General features: G+C 36.1%; 1 protein-coding gene across 11 annotated transcripts in view; it reads left to right on the top strand.

Moving 5' to 3' along the window:
* ADK (adenosine kinase) overlaps window positions 1-23,035 on the top strand; it is a 498,050-nt gene that overhangs the window by 25,929 nt on the left and 449,086 nt on the right. For 4 of the 11 annotated variants that reach the window (XM_041748697.1, XM_041748701.1, XM_041748698.1 and 1 more), the window contains exons 2-3: window positions 8,630-8,699; window positions 13,060-13,134. The exons of 3 other annotated variants lie outside the window; for them this stretch is intronic. In XM_041748697.1, coding sequence (XP_041604631.1) covers window positions 13,079-13,134 — 56 coding nt within the window. In that variant the 5' untranslated portion in view covers window positions 8,630-8,699; window positions 13,060-13,078. Of the gene's footprint in view, window positions 1-1,601; window positions 1,711-8,629; window positions 8,700-13,059; window positions 13,135-23,035 lie in introns of all 11 variants that reach the window. 4 more of the 11 variants (XM_041748691.1, XM_041748693.1, XM_041748692.1 and 1 more) reach the window with 2 other exon arrangements.

The following is a 23,035-nucleotide window of genomic DNA, read 5'->3' as shown; positions in this document are numbered from 1 at the left end:
CCTAGACTGTTTGAATTTTAACCCTTTCCTCCATCATTCGTTAACAATCATGTTTCTTTATCTCTTCATGCCTACTTGGTTTTAAATTGTTATTTTAACAATACTACAATAAAACATAAGTATGAGTTTTTATTTTTAAATAGCAAAGCTAGGGATCCCTGGGTGGCGCAGCGGTTTGGCGCCTGCCTTTGGCCCAGGGCGCGATCCTGGAGACCCGGGATCGAATCCCACGTCGGGCTCCTGGTGCATGGAGCCTGCTTCTCCCTCTGCCTGTGTCTCTGCCTCTCTCTCTCTCTCTCTGTGTGTGACTATCATAAATAAATAAAAAAAATTAAAAAAAAAAAAATAAAAAATAAATAGCAAAGCTAGCTTATAAATAGGATGACCATATGTCTCAGTTTGCCCAGGACAGTCCTGCATCATGCTAGTTATCCTGGCAAAATTATTAATAGATCTTCCTTTATTCTCCAAAGTGTCCTGTTTGGGTAATAAATTATCTGGTCACCTACTTACACTCTGTAATAGTTTTGTTGTAGTAGATTTTGGTCATTGAAATGTTCTTTGAAATAGGACCATAAGATAGTGGAATATTAGCTTCTTTTTGGTTAGATATGGGTAGTTTTCATTAGTCAGACATTTTTATTGTACTAAGAGTTCTGGATGTCTAGATGTAGTATATTAGACGTGGAAGCACATAATTTGAAGTTGGGAATCATTTGGCCTTTTGCAGATTATAAAATCCTTTGAACCTCCTGTTTTTGTTAAACAGAAATAATTGTAATGCCTATCCTATGGGGTTATTGTGAGGATTTAAAGACAATAACATAAAAAAAAAGTAACCTATAAAAATGCTTACGCTACACATTATATGTATTAGTCATGTTACATATGTGCTTCTGAAAATTGAATTTAAAATGAACAATTTTGGGGTGCCTGGCTGGCTCAGTTGGAAGAACATGCAACTCTTGATCTCAGGGTCATGAGTTCAAGCCCCATGTTGGTTATAGGGCTTACTAAAAAAAATTAAATGAACAATTTTATCTGGTTTAGGGGCACTTACTATTTCACAGAGCATAGTCTTTTAGAAATGTTTTGCTGTAACAAGCAGCAGGGACTACTACAACTACTATTAGTTGATATATGTGGATTTTTTTTGGGGGGGAGGGCTGAAATTTGAACATCTACATTTATGTTGTAGAGAGTCATCTAGGATGATGCTGGACAGAGCGAAGAGATCTTTTTTTTCTGTCAAAAAGAGATTACATGTTAGTATCTCAGTAGATGAGAGTATAAATTTTATTTTTTTTAAAAAAGCTATATTAAATGAGTTACTGTATCAGAGATCATTTTCTTGAGCATGCAGGAAGGAATATTCAGAATAAAAAATGGAAGGATTGGCCTTACAGAACCTAAGGGACCCAGGTATTTCCCTGGTCTGTTCACTTGGCTAGTGAAAAAAATGCCAGTGATATAATTTACATACAGTTAAAATCACAGTTCCTAAGTTCACTGAATTTTGAATATGAGTATATATATTTATTTATATAACTACAACTTAGGTCAATATATAAAACATATTCATCTACTCTGCTTCTTTTCAGTCAATCCTACTGCCTGTCCCATCCAGGCAACATTTTTCTGACTTCTTTCGGTAATACTGGTTTGCCTGTTGTAGAACTTCGTATGAAGTTAATGGACTGAGCCACCCAGGTACCTCACATCCTACAAATTTTGATATGTGTGTTCAGTTCAAATTATTTTCTACTTTTAATTGTGATATCTCAGATCTATAGGTCATTTAGAGATTAGTTTCATGGCATAGCTTATAGTCTGTTCTGCTGAATGTTTCCTGTGTCTTTACTCTTTAATTTCACTCAGCAATATTTTGAGGTTTTCAGTATAGATGTTGTGTACACCTTTAATTAAATAAATGAATATAGCAGTTACCGGGTGTAGTGTTCTATACCAGATAGGTCAAGTTTAGTTGTTTTGTTCACTTAACTGTTATTAACTGTTATTTAATTGAGATATAATTCACATACCCTAAAATCTAACATTTTAAACTCTACAGCTCAATGGTTTTTACTATATCACAAGGTTGTACAACCATTACCACTAATTCCAGAACATTTTCATCACCCCAAAACTAAACCTTGTATCTGTTACCAGTTAATCTCCAGTTCCTCTGCCCCTTCCCTTGCAAACCAGGGAAACTTTGTGAATTTGCCATATTTTGGACGTTTCATTAAGCAGAATCATATTTGGCCTTTTGTGTTTGACTTCTTTCATTGAGTATAATGTTCTCAAAGTTCATTTATGTTGTTGCATGTATCAGCATTTCATTCCTTCTTATGGCTGAATAATCTATAGTATGTATATAACACATTTTATTTTTAAAAATATTTTATTATTTGAGCAGGAAAGAGAGCATGTGTGTGAGCACAAAGTGGAGGAGGGGGAGAGGGAGAAGCAGATTCTCTGCTGAGGGGCTCCATTCTAGGACCCTGGGATCAAGACCTGAGCTGAAGTCAGATGCTTAACTGATTGAGCCACCCAGGCGCCTCCATATATATACTACATTTTCTCTATCTCTTGATGGATATTTGTATTTCCACTTGTATATTATGAATAATGCTGCTATAAACATTCGTGTATGTTTTGGTGCTGTCACATGTTTTCATTACTAGTACTTAGGAATGGAGTTGCTGGGTCATATGGTAAATATATGTTTACTTTTTCAAGAAACTGCCCAACTTTTTTTCAAGCTAGCTGCACATTTTCAACAGCAATGCGTGAGGATTCCACTTTCTCCATATTCTTGCCAATACTTGTCTTCCAGTCTTCGCTGAGAGGCTCTGTGTGAGGCATATGTTTAACACTCAGAGGGACTTAACCATTCTGCCATAACCTTTATTTCCTCCTTGTGCAGAGGCTTATGGCTCAGAGATGATTGTTTAGGATCTTTCAGGTCTTTCATGAGCATGCCACAGCTCTGGGCACATGTACATTGCCTTCTAGATTCTCAGGAATATTCAGAACTTTTCAGAACCCTTTATGGACATCTCATGCCCCCACTTTTCCTTTTAAGTTTTTTGGTTAGCTTCTTGTTTGTGCCAACTGCTTCAGACAGCTAGGATGTTAAACAATTGCAGCTGATTGTTTTTGACAAATTCTCCTGGAGAAAAGGGTGTTAAAGCTGGGCAAGCTGAGTCAGGTCAAATAATGAGAAGCCTCCAGAGTAGGGTTTTTCAGAGAACTGCCTGTAAGCTCAAATAATAGCAGTTCTCTGAAAATAGGGCTTTGAAAGAGCTCCAATCCTGTTCTGACCCCTCCAGTAGCTGCTAGGCTTCTAGTTTTCACTGTGCTTGTGGGCTTTTTCTTTTTAAGGCTACCATGGAGCTAGGAAGAGGGGGATGGGAATAGGGCAAGTTAAAATGGCACAAAGCTTGCTGTTTTTAGTGAGATTTGGCCTTTTTCTTTTCTTTAATGCTTCCTAGATTGTTGTAAGCCTTTGTTTAATATTTAGAGTTCTGAAATAGTTGATATTGATTTTTTTTTTTTTTGACAACTTGTTGCTTTAATGGAAGAGATAGTTTTTGGAGGCTCTTATTTCTCATAATGTCACCCTAATTGTGTTTTAAAACATTTTTAATATACTCTTTCTTTTGAAATACTTTAAGACTCACAAGAAGTTACAAAAATAGTACAGAGTTCCTGTGCACTCTTCACTCAACTTCTCCTAATGATACAGGACTATAAAGTTAACTACAAGTGTTATTGGAGTGTTACCAGTTTTTGCACAAACAGCTTTTTAATGGTGGGGTGGTGGTGGTATATAATTCTGTGAAATTTTAACATGTCTAGATTAGTGAAACCATTAACACAGTTAGGATCCCAAACTGTTCAGTCACCACAAAGAAACTGCTTTGTGTTATCTATCCCTCTATGTTCACCCCTGCTCCTCAAGTCCTGGCAATTACTGATCTGTTCTTCAACAATATAGTTTTGTCACTTTAAGAGTGTTATATAAACGGAATCATAGAGTATGTAGCACATAGTACAGATTTTATTTTCACTCATGTATGCCTTTGAGACCTATCCAAGTTGTATTGTAGTTCATTACTTTTTATTATTCAGTGTTTGTCTATTGTATTGGTATACCACAGCTTACCCACTCACTTGTTGAAGGACATTTGATCATTTCCAGTTTTTTCAACTATTACAGATAAAACTGTTGTGAACATTTGTGTAAAAAGTTTTTACGTGAACTTAAGTTTTCATTTTTATAGGATAAATGTCCAGTAGTGTGATTTCTTCCTTATTTTGTGTTTTACCAATTACTGAAAGAGGGATATTACGACTGTATTTGTCTCATTTGTTTCTCTCAAGTTTTTTCCCCCAAGTATTTTGAAGCCATTTATTTTCTTGATGAAATGACTTATTTATATGAAATCCTTTTTATATGGTGCCACTCCATGTTTTAAAGTCTACCTTGTCTGTATAGCATAGGGATTACTGTTAATAGTATTGTAGTAGAATATGATAACAGATGGTAGCAACTCTTGTGGTGAGTATAACATGTATAGAATTGTTGAATCACTATGTTGTATACCTGAAACTAATGTAACATTGCATGTCAGCTATACTTTAATAAAGTCTACCTTGTATGATAATAATATAGCCACTGCAGTTTTCTTATAATTAGTGTTTGGATAGTATATCTTTTTATTCAGTCTTTTATTTTCAAACTTTCTATGCCTTTATATTTAAAGTGTATCTTTAGTAAATGATGTTTAATTTGTTTTTGTTTTTTAAAATATTTTGACTATTTATTTGGAGACAGAACAGGCAAGCAGAGGCAGAGAGGGGCAGAGGAAAGAGAGAGAGAGAATCTCAAGCAGATCCTATGCTGAGCATGGAGCTTGACGCAGGGCTCAATCCCATGACTCTGAGATCACCACCTGTGCAAAAGCAAGAGTTGGATGCCCAACCAACTGAGTCACTCAGGCACCCCTGTTTAACTTGTTTAATCCATTTACATTTATTTATTTATTTATCTATTTATTTATTTATTTAAAAGATTTTGTTTATTTATTCACAAAAGACACAGAGAAAGAGAGAGGCAGAGACACAGGCAGAGGGAGAAGCAGGCTCCATGCAGGGAGCCTGACATGGGACTCCATCCCGGGTCTCCAGGATCACACCCTGGGCTGAAGGCGGCACCAAACCGCTAAGCCACCAGGGCTGCCCAATCCATTTACATTTAATATAATTACTAATATGGGTGGGTTTTAGAATATCATCCTTTTGTTTTTCATATGTTCTTTATATTGTTTTGTCTTTCCTGCCTTCTTTTCTAAGTTGAGTATATTGTAGTTTTTCATTTTATATTCTCTGTTGGATTTTATTGTATTATTGTATAGTGATTGCTTTAGGGAGCGCAGCATTTCTTTTTAACTTATCACAACCTATCTTGAATTAATGTTCTGTCATTTAACCCTTAAAAAAATTTATCAAAGAACTTACAGAACCTGAGGGAATGAATGAATAAAACTTTGGAAGGAAGGGCAGCAATACTTAGAACTCCAGAAGCTATCATCCATACTGTGAACATCACCCTCTGGAGTTGTACAGGGGACAACTTGTGCACCTTTACGTGGGAACCTTTTGGTATGAATTGGGCAGAGAAGATTTTCTAAAAGAGGTGTCATTTGTGAAATTTAAAAAGATCAATGGGGCAGCCCTGGTGGCACAGCGGTTTAGCGCCGCCTGCAGCCCGAGGTGTGATCCTGGAGACCCGGGATCGAGTCCCACATCGGGCTCCTTGCATGGAGCCTGCTTCTCCCTCTGCCTGTGTCTCTGCCTGTGTGTCTCTCTCTGTGTGTCTTTCATGAATAAATAAATAAAATCTTAAAAAAAAATTTAAAAAGATCAATGGGAATTTGCCAGGCAAAAGAATTAAGGGAAGGATTTTACAGTCAGCCTTTTTCAGGGAACAGTGAAATATTATGATTAGCAAATAGACTGTGTATGTATTAGAATGGTGAGAGATAAAGGTAGAGAGGCAATGTATTTCATTGATTTTAATATGCACATTTCTTTCCATTATAATATCTGTGATATTAGCATGAATTTTATAACTGTATCTTGCCAATCACCATGAGAAATTGGAACACATATTACAGTTCATGGCATCTTAGGTTTGATGAAATTTGGTAGGTTCCAGCTGGATTCAGTATCTTTTATGTTAGTTAGAATTTATGTTGTAGATTTTACCCTACATATAATTGGAAGCTAGGCTAAGTAGAAAGATACAATAGGTTTGTTTAAATAATACAATTCTGGTGATACTGTATAGGATTTATTGTGGCTAAAAGGAATTAGTAATATAAGGATTTAGGCAAGATTTGTAGAGGGCCTAGTTAATAGTTAAAAGCAATGCTAGTGGGATGTTGTGGAGGTTCCTAGTTGATAAACTGGTTGAAGAACTGTTTGATAAAAGAGAAAATGCAGTTACTGGTAAGGTAGTACTTGTTAGTGGAGAGAGAATTCACATATAAAGCTTATTAGTATTTATTCTGGTACCATGGTGCAAGTAAACATTTTTGCTAGCCATAGGGCTGATCAACATTAATTTATCAATAGCCTAAACAAATTTATCTTAGGAACTTTTAGTCTGATATCTGTGTTAGTGCATAAAATTTGTTAGCTGTTGAGCAAAATAATAATTATAGGACAGGTTTATGTTGGCTGGGAGCCAGAATTATTAGGAATTTAAAAATTACTGACCAAAAAAAGATGTTCAATGTCTTTCATCTAGCATCCATTCCTGGAAAAAGACGCTGATAACATTTGAAACAAAATAGTAATCACAGCGTGGGTCAGTCGTAGTTTTTGGCCACAGCAGACACCATCTTGTTTACATCTAGTAGAACAAGATCACAATAAACGATCTTATATAGATTGTTTATATAGATTCTTTGTTATTGAAGAAGTGTAATACGTGTCTTAGTTTGTACTGGCCAGGACACTAGTTTGTGTTTGTATTTAAGAAACTGGCCATTTTGAAGAATTAGTGTTTTTTTATTAGAGTTTTGTCATATTAGAATGAAATCCTGTTAATAATATGAAGAGTAAAGTATTTGCTTCTGGAAATAATTGTGTAATTTTTTTTAAAGTAATCTCTTCCCCCAATATGAGGCTCAAACTCAACAACCCCAAGATCAAGAGTCACATGTTCTACTGTCCGAGCCAGCCAAGTGCCCCAAGAAATAATTGTATAATTTTAGCTTACTGTATGAAGACACTTCTTATGTGCTATTTTACATTTACAGAGGTGTCCCCATCTCTTAGGCTAGCCATTGTTGCTGCAGCAGGGTCCACACAGGCTTTGGGCAGTTATAGCCTAATAGCATTTCTCATCAGGACCCATGCTACATATTTCTTGTAATGGGAGACAATAGTCACTGTGTAAATTCTCTCTTTTGTCCTTTAGATAGGGGTCTCTGAATCACAGTTCAAAACTTTTCCAGAAAAGTTTGAGCTGCAGTCACCTGTGGTGATAAGATTGAATGTTATCATCTGTAATTGTGGCCAACTTGGTAATATCTTCATAGGCTTTTGCTTTTTCTTGTTTCACTCCCTCATCTCTCACCTCTTCTTTTTGGAATCACTTTTCAATAATGGCCTTGTTTATATGCCTTTGTCTCAGGCTCTGCTTTTGGGAGAACTTAGCCTAAGACACTTTTTTACTTATTTTTTAATGTTTATGTATTTATTATATTTTTAATGTTTACCTGTTTAATGTATACTTGTTTATTGTTACCTGTTTATAATAAAATATATAACCAGATGGAAGAGAAGCATAGGGCAAGTACCAATGTATAGGTTTTTCAACACCAAGCAATTAACTCAATTTTGACACTATCTACATGGAGATAGTGTTAGATGCCACAAGTTAAGGGCTCAGTCCCAGGAAACTGTCCCCTCCCACACTTCACATTCCAACCATAAGTCCAGGTTGTTATATGTACTACTACTTTTTTTTGTTGTTTTTAAAGATATTTTTATTTATGAGAGACACAGAGAGAGGCAGAGACACAGGCGGAGGGAGAAGCAGGCTCCATCCAGAGGGCCCGATGTGGGACTCGATCCCGGGACTCCAGGATCACACCCTGAGCTGAAGGCAGACGCTTAACCGCTGAGCCACCCAGGCGTCCCATACTTCTTCTTTTTTTTTTTTTTTTAAAGATTTATTTGTTTGTTTTAGAGAGTGAGCATGCATGCAAGTGGGTGGGGGAGGAGCAGAGGAAGAGGGAGGGAGAGGGGTCATAAATCTCAAGTAGACTGCAATGTGCTGAGTGTGGAGCCTGATGCTGAGCTTGATCTCACAACCTTGAAATTATGACCTGAGCTGAAACCAAGAGTTGGACGTTTAAACCGACTCAGCCATCTATTATCTATACTTCTGACCAACCAGTTATAGATTAGAGATTCCCACCACCCTCTTCTTGGGTTCAATAATTTGCTAGAGTGGCTTGCAGAACTCAGAGAAGCATTTTACTTATTAGATTACTGTTTATTATTGTCAGATGACAAAACTAAAACAGTTTGATGTCCTTTATTCAAGGGAAAACTGCATGGATTCAGGGAGTACAGTGCCTTATATGCAGTGGAGTACTCCTTCCAAGGGATTTTGGGTAAGAGTATGTTTTATAGAGTGTTAAAAGGAGCAACAATGGAATGGTGTGATTGGCTAGGGTTGCATATCTGACCTTATTTAGAAAGATTAAGGAAAAAAAGAAATAAGTATAGAGTTGGCTGGTGTTAGGAGAGGAGGTGACTGAATATACTAAATTTCTGGTCAGTTGGACCATTTACAGAAACACGAAAGCTTAGTTTGCTCCTGAGGCACCCTGGGCAGGAAGGAGATAGCTCCATTTTAGGCCTAGAAATTATTTTAACATAATAATTTATGAGGAACACCCAGAAAGAAGAATTGCATAAGCCAAGCAAGGTATGTGGGAAAGGATGGGAACCTCCATGCTCTGTGGATGAGCCACTTTCCCCAAATCTCCATATATGTTTACAAGTCTGGAAGCTCTCTGAAACTCAGACTTTTGGATTTATATGGAGGCTTCATTACATAGGCCCAGTTGATTATATCTGTGGTGATTGAAGCAAGTCTCCAGCCCCTTTCCCCTTCCTGAAGGTGAGGGTAGGACTGAAAATTCTAATCCTCTAGTCACCTGAGGTTCCCTTTGCAACCAGGCCCCCACTCATCCTTAGGTTACCAAGTTTTCCAAAAGTAACCTCATTAACATAACAAGACACCTTTATCCCACTCCTCAGAAATTCCATTTTTAGGAGCTCTTTTCCAGGGACCATGATTGAAGGCCAAGTGTGCATTTCTTATTCTAAATCACAGTATCACACAATTTGGGAGTGGGGAAATGGAAGTTCCATGGGCAGTGTGACCTTCCCGATAGTTGTATTCACCAGTCTAGCAGCTTTTACATCATTTTAATTTATTATGTTTTTAAGATTTATGTTAAAATGTTGATTGGCATCTTCTAGTATATTTATTGAATTACTCTTGGGGAAGTGGTTTAGGTGTACAGTTTAAGAATTAGAAATAATTTTTATTAAGTTAAGACACAAAGCCTCTGTGAATAAGATTTATTTAAATATATAAAACTACTATTACCATTTGTTGGAGATATACAGAGAAAATGGTAAATGCTCGTTGAACATATTTTTTCAAGTTCACTGTTTCAATAACAGTAAAAGTAAAATCCATATAACCCTTCCCACAGAGGGAAGGAAAAGAAATCCAAGAGATCCAGTATGCCTGGATGGCTTAGTTGGTTAGGTGTCTGCCTTAGGCACAGGTCATCATCCCAGGATCCTGGGATCAAGCCCCTGCTCAGTGGGGAGCCTGCTTCTCCCACTCCTGATCTCCCTTCTCTTTGCTTGTGCTCTCTACCTCTCTCTGACAAATAAATAAATAAATCTTAAAAAAAACAAAACAAAAAGAAATCCAAGGGATCTAAGTTAAGGCTTTATTTTAGCCTCAGAGGAGCTTGTGTTCCTCAATGGAACACAGTTTGTTTTTTTTTTTAATTTTAATTTTTTTTTATTTTTTATTTTTTTAATTTTTATTTATTTATGATAGTCACAGAGAGAGAGAGAGAGAGAGAGAGAGAGAGAGAGGCAGAGACACAGGCAGAGGGAGAAGCAGGCTCCATGCACCGGGAGCCCGATGTGGGATTCGATCCCGGGTCTCCAGGATCGCGCCCTGGGCCAAAGGCAGGCGCCAAACCGCTGCGCCACCCAGGGATCCCCTGGAACACAGTTTGTAAGGCAAATACTAACAGTCTTGTGGCTTTATAATAAAAAATGCATTACAAAATAAAGCAGATTCACAAAATGAAATACAGCAGTTTATATCTGTTAGTAATAGAAAACGAATTGAAATTGGAATCAACAAAATAACCTACCTGTAATTGAAAAGTCCAGAGAAAGTATAGATTTCAGGTGAAGCTAAATTGGTCCCATAACTTCATGAATGACCCAGTTTCTTTGTTTTTCCATTCTGCCCTCTGTAATGTTGGATTTATCCCAAGGCAGCCACCTGGAGACCTTGAGGTACTTAAAGAGGACAATACCGTTTGCATTTATACCTACTAGAAAGGAAGAGATTTTGTATGTGAGCACTCTTAGAAAAAAGTCTTGGGGTCCTTTTTGATTTGCCTGGCTTAGGTTACATGTCTATCTCAGACTGATCAGGAAGAGTAGAGAAATACACTGTGCTGTTTGGCTTAGGCTTTGCTGTGCTTCAAGGTTAAACCAATCAGGCTGGAGTGGATCAGTTTCACCCAGATCTCTTGAATGAGGAAATTTGGGGTGAAAGTAGGAGGATGACAAGGAATAGATGACAAGCACACAATTCTAGCTTATTAGGAGAATGGCTTCCAATGACTTTAGGTGAATTGTAATATTTGGCAACAAGGCAAAGCCTGTTGTTTAGTTTATTAACAAATAATAAAAGAATAAATTACCAGTTAAATTTTTTCCCAATCATTACTCTTAATAATATATAAAAAATTACTTTCAGTCTTTTTTTTTTTTTAACTTTCAGTCTTAAGTTTGAGCAATTCAGTCCCAGCATATTCTTGTGCTTTGTGTAAATATATTCTTGTCCATTTGCATTCAGGAAAAAAAAAACTTTTGCTAGACAAACAAGTTTAGGAATACAAGTTTAAACAGGATTCTGAGATTGAATGTGCTCCTCTTTTCCATGAATTTGAAAATTCCCATATGCATTCAACTATAGAAACCTTAGACCCACAGAGGGTGCATGGATTTATTAATATTTTACTAAATTTTCAAATGGAGTGCAATGGACTATTTTGGGAATGCAGGAGATGTTCAAAGGATTGACTTCTGAAAAAGAAATGTAATTATACTCCTTAAAACCAAGCAAGGACATGTTGGGGTAGAGATTGACATGAGGGTAGCCAGATACTTTGTGATGTTAGAAATGTGCCATATTTTGATTCTGGGGGTGGTTTCATGACTATATACATTGACCCAAACACTAAAGAAGATTGAATAAAAAGAAACAGCCAAGCATTCTAGTAACACCTTACACTTCTTTTTTAAAAGCAAGTTCTGGGGAAAAAAAAAAAAAACAAGTTCTGGGAATTTTTTATCGTTTGAGTAACAGTACACAAATCAGGCAGAGAAGTTTCTAATGGTCAAGTTTTACTGTATTTTTATATTAAATTTTTATTCTAATTACAAATAGGACTTAAGTCTGAATAGATCAGTGTATTTTCTTTTAATTCTCCCCCATTCAGCTTTCTTTAAAAAGAAAAGGACAAATATCACTATTATATATTCAGCCATAGTTGTCTAATCTGTGGTTTTATTTTGTTATTTTTAAAAGTTTTTTAATTTATTTATCGGGGGGGGCGGTGGAGAGCAGGGGGAAAGGGAGAAGCAGACTCCCTGCTGAGCAGGGAGCCCAACCCAGGTGCCCAATCCCAGAACTATGGGATGATGACCTGAGCCAAAGGCAGACGCTTAACAGACTGAGCCACCCAGGTGCCTCCAATCTGTGGTTTTAATATGATACTGTAATACAGTCTTCTAAATTGTTACAGACTGTAATCATAGGTTATATCCCATATTCTTAAACTCTGGGGTACCAGTTTTAACTAATATTACTGATGGTATCCAAATGGTAAGGATGGTAACTGGTTTGGAAGCCACTGGAAGAGATCTTCAGCAAACTGGAGACCAATGGCAAATTAGAAGCAAATTTCATTGAAAAACCAGGAGAATTCCTCCCATCAAGGCTGACCCAACCATGGCCACCGGTTCATTTCTTGCTATCAGTTGCACTCCTGTTTAAGGCATCACTTGTAGTGGAGTTCTAGCTTTCCCTTGGTTTTGAGCCATACTGTGAGCAAGTACCTTGCCACGTGTGATCATTGTGGAAACAGACTACTTCAAAGTCTGTTAAATGTAATTACTTCATTTTTGGTACCCATCGTGCAAGTCTCCCCACAGTCATTCCCAGTTTGTCAATAGGGCCTTTGGCTGGACTCCTGTAGGAAATTCTGTAACCTTTCTAATAACTTTTGGTAATTGTATATCTAACAAACTAAAAAGAGTTAATTATCTGTCATGTTTGTTGAGTATGGAACTTTGTTAATGCTAGACTTTAAAAAAAAAGCATTGAAAGCGTTTTAGTCATTAGCTGCTGAATATTATGGAAAAAGATCACTTGATCTGATTTTCTCTTTTATTTCATCCAATTTAAAAGTCATCATTCTTTCTAAATGGCTTGTGCTACCTCTAAAATGTTATCTGAAACGTAAAAGGCAAATAAAAGGTTTAAATAAGCTAGTATGTTAGGTTTATTTTTAAAGTAAAGTGAAGATCTTTATTTTTATATTTGTGTGCATTTTATATATCAACTTATTTTCAGAAATATTTCTAACTTATGCTTACATTTGTGTGTGTGTGTATGTTTTTTTTTTTTTTTTTTAGTGAAAATATTCTCTTTGGAATGGGAAATCCTCTTCTTGACATCACTGCTGTAGTGGATAAGGATTTCCTTGATAAGTAAGTATTAAATTCTTCACAAATACTGTGTGGAACTTATTATATCTGTAGGAAAACTGGTGAAAACTTTAGACTCTAGCACCTTCACTTGAAGGAGAACTCAAATTTAAACTCATTAATAGGAAATTTAAACTCCTTAATAGCAAGTTGCACTATCATTATTTGAGTAACTGACCACAGTTTTCTCTGGGAAAAACTTAGGTACATTTGTTCAATCATATTGCTGGTTTCACTTGAAATTTATTTCTTATTCTGTGCAAGGAAAAAGTATATGTGATTTACCTCATTATTTAATTCCCAAATTTTTAAATTACTGTCCATGTATTATGTCTGTGATGTACTATAACCTTAAAGGAGAGAAGAAATGGGATTAGAGAAGACAAGAAGAATAAGCAGGACATAATTCAGAGGTCATGAATCTATATTCTTTCTCCTTTAAGAGTAACTTTTGATATTTTTAACTTAGCTGAGAAATCAGTTTGTATTTATTTTTCTGGCTGTCTGACACCATTTGATACAAGGAAAAAATTAAGTAGTAAAAAAAAGATTAATAATGAGAAAGCAAGTTCTGTACCCACAGGGCAACAATTTTAAAAAATGAGGTAAAGTTCACTTAAGATTTATAATTTTAACAATTTTAAAGTGTATAATTCAGTGACTACCATCACATTTCTGGTGTTGTGTAACCATTGCCTCTGTCTACCTCAAAACGAAATCTGTACAAAATAAGCAGTCATTTCTCTATCGCTGCCTGCCCTTCTCCCATCTCTGTCCTGTACCCTGGTCTTTTGGGAACTACAATTTACTTTCTGTTTCTATGGATTTGCTTAGGACATTTTACTTTATATAAATAGACACATACAGGATGTAACATTTTGTGTGTCTTAATTTCACTTAGCATGATGTTTCTCAAGGTTTCTCTAAGCTGTAGCATGTTATCAGTACTTTATTCCATTTATGGAGGAATAATATTCCATTGTATGAATATATACACACTATCCTTTCATTGATTCATGGACGTTTAGGTTGTTTCCTTTTTTGTCTATTGTAAATTAAGCTTCTATGGACGTTTGTGTTTGAGTTTTTGTGTGGACATATGTTTCATTTCTCTAAGATATATATATTGGAGTGGAATTGCTGAGTGATATGATAATTTTGTGTTTAACTTTTTGGGGAACTACTTTTTTTTTACTTTTTTTTTTTTAAAGCAAAGTTTATTGGGTGATAGTACAAAGCTGCTGAAGAGGGGAACCAAGGAGGTTTCTGTTGGAGTTTCCAAGTCTAGGGATTTAAAAAAAAATTTTTTTTTAAAGATTTTTATTTATTTATTCATGAGAGACAGAGAGAGAGAGAGAGAGAGGCAGAGACATAGGCTGAAGGAGAAGTAGGCTCCCTGCAAGGAGCCTGATGTGGGACTCGATCCCAGATCCCGGGATCACTCCCTGAGCCAAAGGCAGACAGATGCTCAATCACTGAGCCACCCAGGCATCCCTGGGATTTTTTTAAAAAAGATTTTATTTATTTTTTTATTCATGAGAGACACACACAGAGAGAGACAGAGACATGGGCTCCTTGTATGGAAGCCTGCTTCTCTCTCTGCCTGATGTGGGACTCAATCCTGGGACTTCAGGATCACGCCCTGAGCTGAAGGCAGGTGCTCAACCGCTGAGCCACCCAGGCATCCCACTACCTAACTTTTCTACACTGATCGCACCCTTTTACTTTTCTATCACTATTGTACAGGAATTCTGTTTTCTTGCCAAAACTTGTTCTTTTCTCTTATTTATGTATTCATTATTTTTAAAGATTTTATTTTTTGGGGCCACCCGGCTTCCTTGTTAGTGGAGCCTGCTACTCTTGATCTTAGGGTTGTGGGTTTGAGCCCACATTGGGTATAGAGATTACTTAAAAAATAAAATCTTTTTTGATAGTTTACTTTGATGCAGAAGTTTTAAATTTTGATGAAGTTTACTTTTTCTCTTCTGTTCTTTTGTGGCTCTGGTTTTTCTGTCATCTGTGAGAATTCATTCTAAATCCAAGGTCACAAAGACACATGTGTATGTTTTCTTCTAAGAGTTTCATAGCTTTTAGCACTTAAATTTAGGTGTTTGATCTGTGTTAATTTTTGTATAAGATGCTTATTAAAAATTCAGTTGAGGGATGTCTGGGTGGCTCAGTGGTTGAATGTCTCTTTTGTCTCAGGCCATGATTCCAGGGTCCCGGGATCAAGTCCTGCATCTGGCTCCCTATGGGGAGCTTGCTTCTTCCTCTGCCTATGTCTCTGCCTCTCTCTGTGTCTCTCATGAATAAATAAATAAAATCTTTAAAAACAAACAAATTCAGTTGATTCTTTTGTATGTGGAAATCTAGTTGTTTCAGCATCCTTTCTTAAAGAGACCATTCTTTTCCACATTGAATGCTCTTGGTACTCTTGATGAAAATCAATTACCCTAGACTTGTAGATTAAGCCTGGATTCTCAGTTCTATTCCATTGATCTATATGTTTGTCCTTTTGCCAATACCACACTGTTTTGATTGTTGTAGCATTGTAGTAAGTTTTGAAGTAGTTAGGTTAGGGAAAAGCCTATTGATAAATAGTGTAACACTTACTGGTGAAAGGCTGAATGATTTTCCCTAAGATTAGAAACAATTTAAAGATGTTGACTCTTACTTCACAATGTATACAGTGGTCCTAAAGATTCTAGTTGGGGCAATCAGAGAAGAAAAAGTAAAAGACATGTAAAATATTTAATAAAATCTACAAAAGAGCTACTACTAGTTCAAGAACTATTATAAAGCTAGTAATATTCAGGAATCAATTTTACAATAAAGTTTTGCAATAAAATTTACAGTAATCACAATAGTGATATTACCATAAAGATATTATTGGCATAGAATAGAAAATCTGGAAAAAGGTCCACACAAAAATGGACAACTGATTTTTTTGCAAAGGTGCAAGGCAGTTTGGTAGAGAAAGGATTATCTCTTGAAGATATCTATCTGGTGCTAGAACAATTGAATATACACATATAAAAATCCCAATTTGGGAATCCCTGGGTGGCTCAGTGGTTTAATGCCTGCCTTCAGCCCAGGGCGTGATCCTGGAGTCCCGAGATAGAGTCCCACATCGGGCTCCCTGCAGGGAGCCTGCTTCTTCCTCTGCCTGTGTCTCTGCCTCTTTCTCTCTCTCTCTGTGTCTTTCATGAATAAATTAATAAAATCTTAAAAAAAATAAAATAAAAATCCCAACTTGGACCCATGTTTTGCATCATATAATTAATGGATAAAACTAAATGTCAAATCTAAAACTATGAAACTTCTGGATGTTAACGTAGGAGAAAATCTTTCTGACTGTGGTTTAAATCAAGATTTCTTATATATAAAATGAGCATGTTCTATAAAAGAAAAAAAATTGATGATTTGGACTTTATCCAAATGAAAAATTTCTGCTATTGGAAAGGTACTGTAATGGGAATGATAGGACAGACTACAGGCTGGGAGAAAATCTTTGCAAAGCATATGTCTCACAAAGGACCACTGATCAGACTATATGAAGAGCTCTCAAAACTCAATCAGAAAAGAAACAACGCAATTAAAAAATGGGCAAGAGATATAAACATTCACAAGGATATATGGATGGCAAGCACATGAAAAAATGCTCAACCACTTTTGTTATTAGGGAAATGAAAATTAAAGCCATGATGAAATACTACTACTCATTTGTTAGAATGACTAAAATTTTAAAATTGAGCATACTAAATATTGACCAGGTTGTAAAGGAATTGGAACTTTCTGCTCATGGCAAATGTAAAATGCTGCGCTGAGTTTTATAGTCTTAATTAAAAAGTTAAACGTACATCAGCTGTTTGATTCAACCATCCCATTCTAAGGTCTTTATCCAACAGAAGTGACAGCAGATGTCCATACAAATACTCACCAATGTTCATGGTAACTTGGTTTTTAATAGCTGAAATCTGGACATTACCTAAATATCAGCAGGTGAATTATTAAGCTGATTATTTACTCGTATGGTGGAATACTAGTCAGGAATAAAAAAGGGATGCATTGAATATTGACTGGATGATACTCCGAATAGTTGTGTTCATTGAAAGGTGCTAGACAAATGAGAGAACATATTGTATGATTTCATTTATATAAGATTATGGAAAATGCAATTTAATCTGTAGTGGTAGAAAACAGAATATTTGTTTTATGTGCATGGGGCAAGGTGTGATAGAATATGGGAGGGAGAGATTATAAAGAGACAGGAGGGAGTTTCTAGGGATGTGTTCATTATTTTGATTATGTGATGATTTCATGAGTATAAATATCAAAATTTATCAAAATGTATACTTAAATATATAGGGTGTAATATGTTAGTTATACCTCAAAGCTTTATAAACAACAACAAAAATCAATTGAACATCAACTCATGAATTTGAAGTTAGAGCTTCTTCATTTGCTTAGTGTGAGAGATTTTGTTCAGGAAATCAATTTATTAGTCCCTATTTAAATAAAATGATATATAAAAGTACAAAGAGAAAGTAAGAAATTTGCAATTTTATGATGTGTATAACCGGTGTTACTATTTTGATAAACATGCCTCCAGGTATCTCTTAGGCATATACAACCTATAGGTACATGTTTGTGTTTATGGGATAATACTGTGTATAAGGTAATTTGCTTTTTTCTTACTCTACACTATATTTTGGATATTTGTTTTTATTTTTATTTATTTTAGATTAAATTTTTTTTTAGTAATCTCTACATCCAGTGTGTGGCTCGAACTCACAACCCCAAGATCAAGAATTGCATGCTCTACCAACTGAGCCAGCTAGGAGCCCCTGGATATTTGTTTTTAAAAGTTCATGCAAATGTGAGCAGAATGATTATGATTTGGCAGCTGTGTGCTGATACTACCGGTAGCTCAAGTAGCTTCTTTGTTTCATTAGCAGCTGATCCTAAAAGGCCAGCTGAAGCTTAATATTTTTATTTTGGGAGGGTTTTTATTTTTAACCTTGATTTTTAAATTAGTACTTGGAGATTAAAAGCAAGTTTTGGACCCTAATCATAAATGTAAAGACTTTCATATTCTTAACCCTAATAATTTTTTGTAGAATATACTTTGAAAGTATTGTTTATTATTTTAGTAGACTAGGTTTAGTTTACATTTCAGACTATGTTTAAGTATTTTTTACATTTGGGATGTGTAAAAGTAAATTTTTCCAGGAATAATTTCTGGGAATGGGTACTAAGTAAATGAAATAAATTTGTATTTATTAGTATCTTACACTATGAAAATGAGTTAACCATCAAAGTTTTTTTGATAAAGTATGTGTTCTGTTTCTGATTTTTAGGAAAACTCTCTGGCTTTTTCAATAAAAAAATTCTTATCAATATGCAACTAGTGCTAATTAAAAAATAAACTACTGAAGGTTTATAAGGAATAACGTTAGTTTTTTGCTGTTTCTTCTACCTTTCCCCTTGCTTTTATCTTATCCCCCCATAAATGCTATTTTTCCAAAAGCAGCCATTTTTAATTCTGTTAGCTGTTTTTTCCTTTTATCTGGTTGGTTCTAAACAATACATTAATATTTGCTGTGTATGATTTTGATAAGGATGTTTGATTGGAGAGGTAAAGAATAAATGTTCCTTTAACATAGGGAAAGGTTACAAGATCATGATTTCATTAGGATGGTTTCCAGAACACAGCATTCTGCTAGAGTGGCACCCTTGATCTTCCATTCCCTGTGGGAAGAGATAACCTAATCATGTTCCTGATGACAGTGGAGAGGATTTGCTCTGTCCTTTGGAGAACTTTGCTTTTGCCATTCTTACCAGAATTTTTATAATCTCTTGATGTTTAATTTTTGAAGAGTCTGATTACTTACCTCCTTGCTGACCAGGTTTTAGTAATTACTAACAACTGCTATACATTCCTGAATGTTGACTGTGACACTAAGTGAACTGAAGGTTAATTTCTTGTGCAAACCATCTGTCTAGCAGTCCCAAGCTTAGGGACTGTTTGAGGTCTATCTTATTAGGTATTTCTTGGGTTTGGTGGTTTTTATTTATTTACAAATGTATTTTTAATTTTATTTTTTTAAAAACTCTACCCCCAAGGTGGAGCTCAAGCTCACGACCCCAAGATCAAGAGTAACATGTTCTACTTACCAACTGAGGAGCCAGCTAGGAGCTGCTTAAGTTTGTCAGTTTTAGATATTGTATATAGACTCCTTATTGTGATAGCTTGTGAAAGCTTTAGCTTTCTTTCACCTACTACCATTTCATCTTCCTCATATTATTAAATTATGTCCAAACAAATCAATAATCATTGTGAACAAAATTGTGGACTGTGATTATGTATAAAACTTTTTGTTTTTCTTCCAGTTACTTAATTTTATCTTGTATTCATTTGCACCATTTTCTGTACAATTACTGAAATTTTCAAACAACTCTAATATCTGTCACATGCCTATTAACCTCTCGCCCTCTGACTCCTCATTCCTCAAAATCAGTAAGTCTCCAACCTCTTTTTCTCTGGTGACCTCCTGTTTAGAATTCTTTATCTTTGTGCTCCAAACTGGACTGGTTGTAGTATTAGACATTTTTTTTCCCCTTTAAACAGCAGTTTTCCTTGAACTTCCCTGTGACTTAACCATTTTGGATCTCTTGTTTCCTACACCTCATATCTTCTTAATTGGTTTTCTGTGTGTGTGTGTGTGGGGGGGGTGGGGGGGTGGGGGGGCATAGCCTCAGTAGCTTCCTAAGAGAAAGAGTATGTGTACATTTTTACATATAGTACATTTTTTTTAATCCTTGCATATGTGTGATAATCTTTAAAAATTTTTTTCCTTCACATCTTATTGATTGGTTAGATAGAGTTTCCTTTGCGAATTTTGAATCTATGTACCATTGCCAGCACATCAAATGCATCTCCCTCCTTTATAGATCACAGTTTTTTCTCTGTGGAAGCTTTAGTAGTGTTGTTTTGTTTTGTTTTTGCTATTAGTTAAATTATTATTATGTAACATTCTTGTGTTATGGATTTAATTTTTTTTTCCTGTCCAAGCATATTAGAGATGATTTTATTTGTTTTTTGAAGGTTCCTCTTCTATTTCCTGCATTATTTCAGTTTTCTATGGATTGGTTCTTTTCTGATTATTTGTCATAGTCTTTCTCCTTCACAATGGAGACTTTCCACTAGTATTAGGTGATTTTTGTCTGTCAATTCATTTTAAGGATAAGATATAAACAGTCATTCCATTTATAGGAATAAAAAAATATGAAAGGATATGGTCAAAACAGTAACAGTTGTGGAAGAGTAGATTGGCTAGGTAGTTATTTTATTTCAACACTCTGTACAATTTAAAATTTTTATAACATTCTGAATTGTTTTTATAATTTTTTTAAAAAGCATTTGGGATGCCTGGGTGACTCAGTTGGTTGAGCATCTGACTGCAGATCAGGTAATGATCCCAGAGTCCTGGGATCCTGGCTTTCATGGTCAACGGGGAGTCTGCTTGTTCTTCTGCACCTCCCCCTGCTTGTAATCTGTTTCCCTCTCTCTCTTTTTCTCAATTAAATAAAGTCTTTTTTTTTTAAAATGCTTTAATAAAATTATCTATTGCTGTGTAACATGTTACCCCCAAACTTGACTGCTTAAAGTAACAAACATTTAGTATCTCTCAGATAGTTTCTGAGGATCAGGAATTTGAGAGTGTGGCATAGTTGGGTGGTTCTTCTTTAGGATCTTCCATCAAGTTGCAGTCAGTCTCTTGGCCAGAGAGGCAGTCATTTCAGGCCTCAGCTGTGGCTGGTGGATTTGCTTCCCAGCTGACTCATTATTGACTGGCCTCCATTTCTAAGAGCTTTTGAACTCAGGGACTCAGTTCCTTATCTCATGGACCAACATATGATTTGAGAGAGGAAGAATCATTTTCTCTAGACGGAAAACTAGTCTTTTTTTTATAACCTAATCTTAGGAGTGACATGATATCACTTTTGCCAAATGTTATTGGTCATACAGACCAAATCTGGTATAATATGTGGGAGGGCACTACACATGAATATGAAAAATAGGAGGCAGAGATACTTGGAGGGGCTAACAGAAGAAATACTGTGATAGCCAGCCTCAAAGATGGCTCCCAGTGATCCCCTCTTGGTATTCCCTTGAGTAGTCTCCTCCCACACTGTGTCAGGGCTGAGCTATGTAAGGAATGACATACGGCAGAGGTGTGATGGTATGCTACTTGACAGATTAGGTTGTCAAAGACTGTGGTTTCCACCTTAGGTGTTCTCTGACTTGTTTGTATGCATACTTTTTCTTTTGGATTACTCATTCTGGGGGAAGCTAGCTGCCATGTCTTCACATTCAGGCACCCTATGGAGAGACCCAGGTGACTGCAGATAAGGCCTCCCTGCTCTCACAGGGAGTGAGGAACAGAGACCTGCCAGCAACCATGTATGTGAGCTTATAAGTGGATTCTCCATCCTCTGTGGAGCCCTGAGATGACTGCAGCTCTGGCTCACAGCTTGATTGTATCCTCTTGAAAGACCTTGAGCCAGAATCCGTTAACTAAGGCACTCCCGGATTCCTGACCCTGAAAAACTGTGTGGGATGATAAGTATTGTTTTTATCTGCCAAGTTTTTTTTTTTTTTTTTTTAAGTATTTTAAAAAACTTTTATTTATTTGAGAGAGAGAGCACAAGCTGGGGCGACAAAGGGAGAAACAGACTCCCCTGCTGAGCAGGGGGCCCAGCCCAACTCTGGGTTTGCTCTCAGGACCCCAAGATCATGACCTGAGTGGAAGGCAGACGCTTAACCTACTGAGCTACACAGGAACCCTCTTTTATTTTTACCTTTTTTTTTTTTTTAAGATTTTATTTTTCATTTATCAGAGAGAGAGAGCGAGCTTGACTGGGGGGAGGCACCAAGGGAAAGAATCTCAAGTGGACTGCACCGAGCCCAAAATGGGTCTTGATCCCACTACCCTGAGCTCATGACCTGAATCAAAATCAAGAGTTGGATGCTGAATCGACTGAGCCACCCAGGTACCCTTAATCTTCCAGGTTTTGGGTGAATTTGTTACATAGCCAAAGGATATTAATAAGTATAGCAAAAAAAAATGTTTTTTCTTTTTCTTTTTTAAAATATATTTTATTTATTCATGAGAGATACAGAGAGAAAGAGAGAGGCAGAAACACAGGCAGAGAGAGGAGGAGGCACTATGCAAGGAGCCTGATGTGGGACTCAGTCTCGGGACTCCAGGATCATGTCCTGGACTGAAGGAAGGCAGGTGCTCAACCACTGAGCCACCCAGGCATCTCCCCCCAATTTTTTTTCAAATACACAGCCCACACCCCACATTCAAAACCTCATTGAAAGGTTGGTATGCATAGGTTGAGTTTGTTGACTAATAGGACTTTATTTTGACTTGATTATACTAAAAGCCTATATTTAAGGGGTGACCCCTAATATTATTAGTATTTGGAAGTCTGTGCTCTGAGTCTCTTCAGTTTCTTTACAGAAAAGTCTTTCAAGCCTCATTACTTTATTCTTTGAACTGGATAGGGTAAAAGAGCAAAGATAATATAATTGAGTAGGTGGTTTGATCTGACCCTCCTTATCTTTCCTGTTTTGCCTGTTGCCTCTCAGTTAAGAGATGTTTCTGTTTGGTTTCTAATTTATTTTAGGAATTGTCAGTTGTTTTGGTGAGATGATAGTCTGTTTCTCTACTTGCCTTATCCAGTTCCTATGAGACTTAGGGCTTCTGCAAGTAGCTAAAGCTTGCCTATCATATATAGCCTCTTTCAGTTGCAATTGAGATTTTAATTTTTTCAGCTTAGCTAAATTCCTCATTCGCTTTCATTTTTCCTTTTTTTTTTTTTAAAGATTTTA

This window comes from Vulpes lagopus, chromosome 3 (assembly GCF_018345385.1).
Source record: "Vulpes lagopus strain Blue_001 chromosome 3, ASM1834538v1, whole genome shotgun sequence".
Lineage (NCBI taxonomy): Eukaryota > Metazoa > Chordata > Mammalia > Carnivora > Canidae > Vulpes > Vulpes lagopus.
This window is presented reverse-complemented; position numbering and strand designations above follow the sequence as displayed.